The sequence below is a fragment of the Procambarus clarkii genome, chromosome 40 (assembly GCF_040958095.1).
Source record: "Procambarus clarkii isolate CNS0578487 chromosome 40, FALCON_Pclarkii_2.0, whole genome shotgun sequence".
Taxonomy (NCBI): domain Eukaryota; kingdom Metazoa; phylum Arthropoda; class Malacostraca; order Decapoda; family Cambaridae; genus Procambarus; species Procambarus clarkii.
The window spans coordinates 23,404,953-23,416,886 of record NC_091189.1 but is presented as its reverse complement, the minus strand read 5'-3'; the positions used below and the strand labels follow the sequence as shown (position 1 = coordinate 23,416,886).

Below are 11,934 nucleotides of genomic sequence, written 5' to 3'. Positions count from 1 at the left end.
TTAACACAAACAAATAAATCAGTATGTACTGTAACCAAATTCTTTTTAATTGAATTTCCAAATTTACATTGCAGGTGTACAGAACATACAGTAATGGCACCTTCCGCACAGGTCCTCTACACCAAGTTAGTGTTGTTGGGACAGTGCATGAAGAAGTGGGTGGCTATTTTCCTAACTTCCTCGACATGATGGAAAAAAACCCATTCCTTCGAAGGGTAAGTTATCTGTTTATGCCTCGTTGCTAGTACCACCTGTGTGTTAATTAACACTATCGCTCTCTTTGGACATTGCTCGCATCCACTTTTCTGGGGGGGAGCCCCGTCGGCTTCCCGGAGCTATCCCAGGCTGATATGCTAATGTCAGACTTTGGCATCAGTCATGTGTATGGAGTTCTTAGGCCTACCGGGGACCACAGCCAGAACTGGGCCCCCCTCAGAGAGGCAAGGGGAGCAATGGCTTATAGAAACCCCCGTGTGGTTGAAAGCATTCTATGTCTGCCATCGACCGGATCAGGCACCCAGAAAGGTAAGCGCCCCAAAACAAACCCATATTCTGGTTAAAAGTATCCACTCAATTTAATGGCCTATATGGGGCTGTACTCTGGTCGTTATTTCGGGAGCTCCGTTATTTCTGAAGTCAAGTCGGGTCGGGTAATTTTTCAAGTAACATTCAGGTAGGATATATTTTATACTGTATAACTAAAATTAAATAAAATTCACTTGTGTAATTGCGTTCCAATTTAGTGCCACACCTATGATTAAGCCAGCTGTTGACTGCTGCATGGATGATGTGTGAACACGCTCTGATCAAGTCCAGATGGGTGGGAAAAAATTGGTTCATTCCTTTGTATTGCAAAATATTTCATGTATCAATCAGTGATTGTTAATATTTTCTCAATAAAATTTTAGATATGTGTTTTGTTTCACCATGAACAGTGCAGCTAGTGTATTTTTAATGTTATGACACAGGCTGTGGCAGCCAGGCCATACAATGGCGATCGAAGCCTTGTCACTAACGGAGAGCTAGCCAAGACGAAATATTTTGAGCTCACCTTTTCTCTGCTAATGATAGAATACACATTTGCAGAGACTAATATGTAGCTTTTGTTGAAAAAAACAATATGTTGTAATACTATAATAAAATTGGTAAATTGACTTAATTTTAATGAAGCTGAAGATTACGAGGCTGTGAAGATTACGTCATCCTCAGCAGCACTTGTTTTACATTGTTTATATTGTATACAGGGTACATACAGTATGTACACTTATTTTCAGACATTCACTTCACACAACAGCTAGGCTTACTACTAATTCACACTGAGTTCTAATTCTACTTCACTATTGAAAATTATTTCTACTATATTTACACTGTACAGTATCTTTTTGTCAAGGCTTAATTAATCATTAACACTTACAATACTGTACTCTATCAACACTTTTTATACTAATTTATATGCCTTTCAATCATATTTTATATCGTTAATGGATGACTTGTCACGACTTGTCGATGGAAATTCAGCATCGGTGGGTGCAACATGGCTTGTAGAGCATTCGTTGCCGGCGGATGCTCCACGACTTGTCGATGGGAATTCAGTATCGGCGGGTGCAGCATGGCTTGTAGAGCATTCGTTGCCGGCGGAGGCTGTGCGACTTGTTGATGGGAATTCTGCATCGGCTGGGTGCAGCATGGCTTGTCGACGAAGATTTTTCTCGAACCGTTGAAATCGTGTATTTATCTATTTTTGTCTGAATCTGATTTTATCTGGCTAATGTTCTGAGACATTGCTTAAAGGCTGTAAAGTGTACATAAAAATATCCAACAGCCTCATGTTTACTTTTTCTTGAATATTCAATGAGTTCCTTAATTTGTTCCAATCTTTTCTGATATCCGACACCTCTAGGCAGAGCCTCACCAACATCGTCCGAGTCATCATCAGAGTCATCAGTCATTTCCGAAAACACTTGGCGATTAACTAACTAACTAAGAACTAACTGTTCTTCAGGTTAACAATTCATAACCAGGATAGTAATCATTTTCTAACCATTCATTGATATCATTCACTTGTACACCCTGACCAGCTTGGAGCAACATTGTTCGGATCGTTTCTTCAAACCCTTCAAAATCATTGGCTTCATTTTCAAAACCTTCGAATTCACTATCAGATACTGCTGCGTCACATCTAGGCCTCTCTGTTAACAGTTTCTTCTATGAATTTGTTAGTGTGGTTTCTTTCACTTTATTCCAAAGCCTAGCCCAGTTGAATATTGCTTCCCTGATTGTGTACTTTTTTAGATTTTCTAGTGTTCTTTGAGTCCTTGTATCCTTTCCTGTCAATTCATCTTCCTCGCTAGGTAAAACAACTAAAACATCTTCAAGCATTGCTGTTTGGTACATACATTTAGCAGCAAGGATAACACCTTGGTCCATGGGCTGGATCAAAGATGTTTTTTTTGGTGGAAGTGCCATGCATTTTATTCTGCAATCCCTTGAAATTAACTTGCTAAAGGGATGAGCAGGGGCATTATCTAGCAGCAACAATGCCTTAACCTCACTGGCCTTTATTCCACATTTGTTGATCTGGAATTCTCTAACTTCTTTGCAAAAGTGGTTTTCAAACCAGTCCGTAAATATTGTTTGATTAAACCATGATATCCTAGAACTGTAATATATTACGGGTAGTGCCTGCATCACATTTTTTAAGGTTCGAGGATTTTTAGACTTGCCTACCACAGCACATTTTGTCCTGTGAGAGGCATCAGCATTAGCACAGAGCAAGACTGAGAGTCGTTCCTTGCTTATCTTTCGTCCAGGAATATTTTCCTGCATCCTACTGGTTAAGGATGTACTTGGTACAGCTCGCCACATAAACCCAGTCTCGTCAGCATTATATACTTGATATTTGCCTAAATTATTACTGACAATGTACTCGTTTAATTTAGCCTTGAATGAATCAACATTAGTGGGATCAGAACTTGATGCCTCATCAGAAATTTTTATGGTGTTTGAAATGTTATGCCGAGCCTTAAATCTTCCAACCCACCCATCACTTGCATTGAGATCTTTTATACGTAATTGAATGGCAAGTTTACTTGCTGCAACTTTAAGCTCTTCAAATCGTTTTGCCATGCGAATTGTGCAGTGCTGAATAAACCACTTATACACTGCAGCATCCAATTGTGGATACTGACCAGACTTAACTGTTTTTCTCGAACATGCAGCACCAGAAGTAGCACACTCTGTTGTGCTCACATATTTTAATAGAGTATCCTTCTGTTTCTTGATGTCACTTACTGTACTTTTCCCGATGTTAAACTCTGCTGCTGCTCATGCATGAGAATATCCTTTATCAAGTTTCTTAATTAACTCCAGCTTCTGTGCAACTGTCAGGCACTTCCTTTGGGTAACTTTTGGCATTTTGTAAATTAAAAGGAAGATCACAATTAACAGTACAGTATAGTAATGTCCTTCACAATTGAAGCTAGCCGCACGAGTTCACAGTTAAGAATGGGAACACCTGGCCCGGCGCAGTACATTCTAGGTCCGTGGGGAAAAAAATACCTAATGCCTATACTATAAAAGGTATTTAATAAAAAAACAAAGACTTTTGCTTAACAACAGTTTCAAAATATTTTATTAATAATAATTTAGAATTTTCTTCATTAAACTGAATCATTTTAAAAGAAAATTAAGATGTAATATACGACTCTGGATGATCGAGATCAGTGGTCTGGTCGCCATGTGAGGGGACGCTGATGCCACAACAAACCCAATACCGACCGTCGGTAGTATCGACCACCAGATCGGTATACGAGGCTCCAGATACCGGTCTCCCAAACTGGTCTTTATTACCGGCAGATCGGTATAAAAGAGGCCGTTAAATTGAGTGGATACTACCAAAAGCCGAACTAGTGGATAGAACTCCCCAACAGAAAAACGAGCAAACTAGTATGACGTCACATGTTGCTGCGCAGCCCCCCCCCCCCCCCCTGGGGGGGACCAGACCCTTCACTCCGGCTACCCACTCCTCAGTTCTTGAGGCTGATGCTATAAGTGATGGTAGTCTACCCGCCGGGTCGGGTTTGGCTTCGTCGGCTGTTCTGGTTCCTTCAGAGTCGCTCCTTCCGCCTCTCGCGATCGCTGGGTTCGACCCCCCCCCCCCCCCCCTCCCGGGCCTTGTGTCGGCTGCTGCGTCGCCGGCTTCCTCTTCGTGTTTTTCGGGGTTCAGTGCCTTGACGCCTACCCGAGCCCTCGCTCGATGTGTACACGGATGCGTTGTCTCTCAGCTGGGGTTTTGTGACCAGTGCTCACTAGGCCGGCCAGGGGCGTTGGGGTCCGTCCTTCCGTCGAGCTCACAGCACGGTGTGGTAGTTCGCAACGGTGTGGTTTGCCCTTCGGAGGATTTGGGTCGCTCGCGGATTGAATTCGGCTCCATTCGGCTTGCTCTCCGGTGGTTCATTGCCTGAACCGCGGGGGTTTGATGCGGTCCTTGTCTCTTTGGGGTTGGTCGCTTCGGGTGACTTGTCTGCTGAGTTCTCGGGGTTTGGCTCTCCTGACGGTTCACGTGCAGGGAGTGTCCAGTGTCTTGGCCGACGGCCTATCTCACTTCGTTCCCTTCTCCACGGAGTGGACGGTTGACGACGCTTCCTTCCGTTGGTTTTGCCAGAAGTTTGGGCGCCCCGAGGTGGACCTCTTCGTGTCGGCGTAGTCGAGGCGCCTTCCCGTGTATGCGGCGCCCTTCCCCGATCACAAGGCCATCGGGGTCGATGCCTTTCGGCTGGACTGGTCGAGGTGGGGGTTCCTGTACCTCTTTCCCCCGGTTCAGCTGTTGCTCCAGGTCTTGACTTGCTTGGAGACTTACCAGGGGAGAGTTGTCCTTCTGGCCCCTTGGTGGCCGACCCAGCCTTGGTTTCAGGAGCTGCTTGCTCGATGTCCGGACCCGAGGGTTTTCCTGCGGCTCTGCCTCTTTCAGCAGATTGGGCCAGTGCGTCATGTGGCTGGTTCGATCTTCTCCTCGAGTCTTTGCATATGTTTTTTTTTTTTTCTCGAGTCTATCATCATCTCTATGGTGATCAGGTGGCCTCCTTGTTGGTGTCCCACCCGAGGGCTTCTTCTCAGCGGCAGTATGAAGTTTCCTGGCGGTCCTTCTGTTTCTTTTTGCGTCTTCATCGTGTTAGTTCGTTGTCTGTTAGGGTGGTCTTGTCCTTTCTCTCTTGGGTGTTTCTGGACCGTCATCTTATGCCTAACACTGTCACCTTGTATCGTGCGGTGCTGGCGGAGCCGCTTCAACTTGCCTTCGGTATCGATGTTACGTCTGCGTCGTTTTGCAAGCTGTCTCGTGCTTTGTTTCACCTCCGGCCTGGTTATGCGCCGCCTGAGCCATCCTGGTCCTTGGACAGAGTGCTCACTTACCTTTCGTCTCCTTGTTTCGTTGTGGCCCCTTCGGTCCGGGATTGTTTCTCCAAGGCTCTTTTCTTGTTGGCATTAGCCTCAGGGGGTCGGGTCGGAGAGCTTCATGCTCTCCTCCGGCACAGGGGTTTCTGCTCTTTCGGTCATGGCGATTGTTTTGTTCACTTGCAGCTGTCTCCTTCTTTTCTGCCTAAGACTGAGACTGCTGCGTTCCGGAGGGGTCCGTGGATGGTTGATGCTAGGTTGGTACGGCTGGGAGTGCATCATGTTTTGTGTCCGCTTGTGGCCCTCCGCCATTATTTGCGCTCTACAGCTTCTGTATCTGGGGACGCGCTTTGGGTTGATCCGGTTTCCCTTCTTCCCTGTCCGCAAGTGCGGGTCTCCCAGGTCGTCCGCAGGATTATTAGGGCTAGCCAGCCTGTGGTCTACCCCCATGCCCATGACGTTCGCAAGTTTACTGCTCTTGCTGCCGTCTTTGGCAACGTCCTGGGCTGACATTTGGGCATGGGGGATTTTAGCGGTCGAACAGGGTCCTAGCTGCTCATTATCTCGTGAACGTTCCCGGCCTAGTCGGGCCTGTGTCGCGTTGGGTCTGCCAGGTTGGCTGGCAGACTGGCCAGCCAGCCAGCCAGCCAGCCAGCCAAAGGCCAGCCAGAGGCCAGCCAGCCAGCCAAAGGCCAGCCAAAGGCCAGCCAGCCTGCCTGCCTGCCATCATGCTAACGGGTCGAGTGTGTTAGGCTTATCTTCGGGAGTAAGCCGGTCTCTCCCCAACCACCAACAAGCCCCCCCCCCCTACATCCCATACTCTCTCTTCAAGGTCACGCAGTTCAACCGCGTGACGCGGCCAGCCAGGCAGCCAGGCCAGGCAACCAAGCCAGGCAACCAACCAACCAACCAAATCCTAACCCTCATGCCACAAAGCTGATCTATCAAAAAGACAGTGGAGCAATTCAAAGTTTCAGAATACTGTACATGGTTTGCGAAGCTAGGAAGCTGAAAGAAGAACAGGGAATACTAGCACTTCCTAAGAAAATGCAGGGCAAGTCAGTTCCTGAGGAAGTGAAGGAAAGGGTAGTACAGTTTTTTGAGGGTGAAGAATTTAGTTGAATATGTCCCAGAAAGAATGGAAAGAAAAAATGTCATGATTAGTGCACAAAGAAGATGGATAATCATAATTTGATTTTTTTATATCACACCAAGGTATGTCATTTTCAGAGTCTTCTGGCTGAACTAGGAATTCAGATCCCAACCTAAATAAATGTTACTCTTGTACAGAAAAATCTGCTCTATCCAATGGTGTCATTCAAAACCAAATTGGGAATAACGCATATTGTGGTATTTTGCCTTGAAAGTTGGCTAGTTTTGCAAAAAAAAATTTTGGGCCAACTTTCAAGTGGGCCACCTCTAGACATATGGATACAACAGAGTTTCTATTGCATCACTGCATAATATTGTGCTTGTTATACATCATTGCAAAAGATCATGGCATTTAGACCTTTTGCTGATGAGTAAGTGGTCTCCAAATTGGGGTCCAAATTTCTCACGACAAAATTTGGCAGTGATTTTAGCATGGATGGATAGCTGAATGGCCACCCATACTGCTTTTTCAATTACACTACGTTATTCTACACCAAAAGTTGTCCTGGTATGTCAAATTTCACACTCCTACAGGCAATAGAAGTGATTTAACAAAGGGTCAAAGTTGGTCATTTTTGTGGTATTTACGCATTAACACTTTCGCCCAGGCATGACGCAGCATTGCGTCATTCGTTTACTAACGGTAATACCGGGGATGACACAGCATTGCGTCATCCACTTTAAATAATCGCCAAAAATCAGGTTTTTATCCGATTTTTTGGGACTGGTTTTAAAATGTGCGCCGATGTCTTCCCATTTTCTTGGTTGAGCCTCGTGGCCCTCAGGTGGCTTGGCACACGATGTCGGCCCATTGTTTTTGCTCCACTGTTGTGACCGATGTCGCCTCCCCTCACATCTCAAACGTGTGAACATTTCGTCTATTTTCCGTGGCTATATTTCTTACTGCGGCTGTAGAACCTATCTACGCTTACTCCACGATGGATAGTGATCATGAACAAGGCCCTTCCAGGAAGAAAATTGTGAAAGAAAGGCTTGAAAAGGGCGGGAATTGGGAGTGTAGCTGGAAGGCGTCTGAGCGCTCACTCGCGGCTGATGCGTGGCCCGTCTTCAACTCGTCGGCGGTTGGAGCGTGACCAGGTTTTTTATTTGATATGCTAATGTTCCTCTAGAGAATTCTATTGCGAACCCATTGAGACCAAAATGAAAGACCTAGGACAAAAATTGAGGTGACCAGAGTGAAAATAGTGAAAACATTTTATCGCGTTTGCGCACTCCTGGGTAACTCATTCGCACTTTCTCTGTTTTCTGCGGGTAATTAGCCGGGCTTTTGGAGTTTATATGCATTTAGTGCTGTAGAGAATTCTATTGCGAACACAATGATACCAAATTTAATCTCGTTGGACGAGAATTAAGGTGACAAAAGTTGAAGAGAGTATACACTTTTCAGAATTTACGCGCGCTCCCATGACACCCTGGGTCCCATATCGCACAGTTGAAGGGTGGCGCGCGGGGTACGCCAAAGTGTTAACAGGACAAGAGCCCATTGAATATGGACCTGTTATTTCAGAACCAAAGCAGATTGAGCTCTAATATTTTGCAAAGTGTCATTTGGGGTCTAGGGCTATCTTACTACAAAATTTCATGGCATTTGGAGAGGATCGAGTGGGAGCCATAGATGACTTTTTGGTGATTTGAGATGGAATGACCCTAATAGCTCCAGGGAGCCTCAGGGTCTCACCCAGAAAATGGCGTTTCATTACATTCAATGCTGGTTTTTATGGTCTAATTTAACTTAAACTAGCATTTACATGCTGTACTTTTCAAATATAACATATTGTGTTAAAACTACATAATAATTTTTACTTGCAGGCAATGCCTTGGGGTCCATTATCTATAGTAAATATGTCTTCACCACAACAAAGCAATGATGGCCCTATTTTATGGATTCGACCTGGAGAACAGCTCATACCAACAGCTGAACTGGGTAAATCTCCAGCTAAGAGAAAAAGGTAATCAGTATTTCTGTGTGAAAAGTTGCACCCTTTTGAAACTCATCTCTCTTGAGGGAAGATTTGGGCATGTTTAATGATTAGATGTTAAATGGTTATTGAAGATATTACTAAAGTTGAGGGTAGGAGAAGAGGATGGTAGGATATGGTGAGTGTGATTGGAAAGGAGGTTCAAGTGTGGACAACACTTGGGAGACGGTGAGGAAGCAGGGTTGAACTGTGAATAATGTATAGGATGTGCCAAGAGATAAGAATGGAAAAAAACAGTTTGTTAGGAGTGGGTAGATGTTCAAATGTTCAAGCAATGATGCAGCTTTTGACGGTACATGTATTTCATTTGTTTACCCCTTATATTCAGGCTATAGTTTGCTAAGACATTTACTCAGAAATTATGAATATGCTTCTTAGTTAGCTGCCTGGTCTTTGGCCTGGTAGATGCTGTAGGCCAATAGCTGTTGGACTGGTCACCAAAACAATACTTGAGGTGGTATTGTTTACATTGGCTCAGTTTAACTCCCATCCATGCCTTTTGTATATCACACAATTTCACCAATATCCTTCTACACTGTTCTTGCAGAACACCAGGAATGTCTCAGAATGGCCTTCAATTAATAGAATACCAAAGAGGAAACGTGTGTTACCATGTGAAGAAATATGATTTAATTAGAATGTTTTGAAAGTGGTGTCTCTAAGGCATTCACTTGTTCTGAATACAGTACAACCTCAATTCAACGTACCCCGATTCGCCGCATCTCTGGCTAGGTCACACACTTTTCAGGCCGGATTTACTCGCCCGGTTCGGCGTACTCTTTGTCGCCGAAGCAGGGGGATGTGCGGATTTGCTTACAATGTTGGGACAGAGTTCATAGACTGGTGGAAAACTTTCCCATTCTATCACAGGTTACAATTAATAATTCCTTCATATGACAAGTTAGATCACACAAGTGGACCACACAACAAGTGACCCATATGGACCAGACCAGCCAGAATGGTCCACACAACAAGTGAAGCATATTAACCAAACACCAGCCAGAGTGGTCCACACAAGTGAACGACTGTGTTTCCATGATTTTCGTTCACTGATTTGTGGTATATATATATATATCTGTAGATTAATTTAAAGGCTGAAGCATGAATAACTAGCTAATGTGTTGAAATCTTGTATACATTTTCTGTGATGAAACAAGATAAGTGAGGGTGGACAGATAAGGGAATACTGTACTGTAAACCTCACTTTATAGTGAGGTTTCACTCGCTTTCATCTGTGTTGTAATAGTTCGGTGACCCATTACTTTGAAAGTTTCAGATTAATAAATCATTTCTAAAAACTGATGTTCTAATAGCTCTTTATTATCCTAATTAAACTAAACTAATAAAACCAAAAATATACTGTAATATGATAGACATCTGCTATTAAAGAAATTATTAGTGAAAAGGGGTCTCGTAGCCTGGTGGATAGCGCGCAGGACTCGTAATTCTGTGGCGCGGGTTCGATTCCCGTACGAGGCAGAAACAGATGGGCAAAGTTTCTTTCACCCTATGCCCCTGTTACCTAGCAGTAAATAGGTACCTGGGTGTTAGTCAGCTGTCACGGGCTGCTTCCTGGGGGTGGAGGCCTGGTCGAGGACCGGGCCGCGGGGACACTAAAAGCCCCGAAATCATCTCAAGATAACCTCAAGATTCATGTTATTGGCGACACAACTCCAGCACGAGGGACAGGTTTAATCTGTGTGCACACCACCATGTGTGTTTCGCTCGATTTCGTTGCCACAGTTCAGTGACCTACGGCTTTGAAATAATAAACTTAAATGATCAGTTCTAAAATAAGTAATTTTTATATCTCTTATTATCGTAATAATGTTGCTAAACTAAATATATAGCCCAAAAATATATTATTTGATGTAAATCCAATATATGAGAGTAATTTATGTTATTGGATCTGGTTTAAACACCAGCCTTCTGTAGGGTGTATAGACTTAGTCTGCGTGCATACAGCAGGTACCCAGTGCCATTAGCTTTGTCTGTGAGTGATGTGTTTGTCCGCTGGTGGAAGAATAATCGTGGAATTTGGCTTTTTTTTACTACAGTTTTATTGTTATACAACAAGATGCATCAGGAGCTTGCTAATAGTGCCTTATTAGTGCCAAAAATTAGTCAATACTGTATTGTGCAAGAACTAGTTGCAGAAAATCAACCAGCACAGCTGTACCCAGCACGAGCATAGCAGTAGCGCAGTAGCTAGCACCAGTAAAACAGCTAGCACCAGCTCAGAAGCAGCTGAAGCAAACAGCAACAGAGAGCACCAGCAAACCTGATGCAAACATCTAAGAACATCATGTGTGGCATGTACAGTTAAAACAAGTGTTAAATTTAAGTACATACTGTTAGTATTAACCATCCTGCACTCACAAATTCTCAATTCATAATGAGGATATCCACAAGAACAAGGGAGCAGATAAAATATATACAGAGGGGAACCTCAGTGTATAAATTTAACCTGTCCAAAAAATGGAACATAACCTGAATATTGGTACAGTACACCAAATCAAATTTTTCCCATACAAAATAATGTAAAACTGAATTAATCCCACACATCCAAAAATATTATCATAAAAATGCATTTTATCCAGAATGCTAGTCATATTTTTTCATACACTAAAAAAGGAATAAATGTAGTAGGCATCCTTCAGTCTAAAGACTATGGAGTTACACCCTGACAGGGCGCAAAGCCTGGGTAGGTAGATATTGAGGAGAAGCTGTTACCCATGCAGCAGGTCCCCCCTTCTCCATGTTGCTGAAATTATCCAATAGAAAGGCAATTGCCAATACACATGGTTCCAGCAACGTTGCAGGAGCTGCCAGAATGAGGTCGACGTCAACAACGAACTGCCTTAAGGGCTCCAACTCCGGATTTTTCCTCGAGGTTGACTCCTGAAGCCTTTCCCAAAAACGGGGTATGGCCGCAAGGCAGCGGAGGTTTAAAATCGGGGTTTTCATTCCTCTAGATGGGCTGCCTTGTGGCCCATCTAGGGGAAGGTTTCTTCTTTGGCCACTTGTGCAACTATACACAAGTGGCCAAAGAAGAAAAAATAGAAGTGGTAATGGAAGCCAGAAACGGCAACAATCAGGAAAAAGCAATCATTAAATGAAGTCAGAAAGGAACTGGCATCAAACTGAAATTAGTGCAAAATACAGTCGATCGAAGTAAGTCCCTATTAATTTTTGGTCGCAAAGAAAAAAGACATCTAGATCAGAAAGAGCCACAGAAGTGAAAGTAGTAGCTAAAATTGTTGGGCTAGTAGAAGGTCTTACAACCAAAGGAAATGTCTGCAACTATAAGAGAATTGGCAGGTATGAAAAAGTGAAAGATCAATCCTTGAGGATAACCCTAAACTGCTAAACAGATGGAAGAATTATTAAG

At 43.8% G+C, this 11,934-nt stretch overlaps 1 protein-coding gene across 2 annotated transcripts in view; it reads left to right on the top strand.

Annotated features, from left to right (window-relative positions):
• Positions 1–11,934, top strand: part of LOC123757978 (lysine-specific demethylase 9) — a 125,943-nt gene that overhangs the window by 97,732 nt on the left and 16,277 nt on the right. For both annotated transcript variants that reach the window (XM_045742046.2, XM_045742044.2), the window contains exons 6-7: positions 75–215; positions 8,374–8,513. In XM_045742046.2, the coding sequence (XP_045598002.2) occupies positions 75–215; positions 8,374–8,513 (281 nt within the window). The remainder of the gene's footprint in view (positions 1–74; positions 216–8,373; positions 8,514–11,934) is intronic.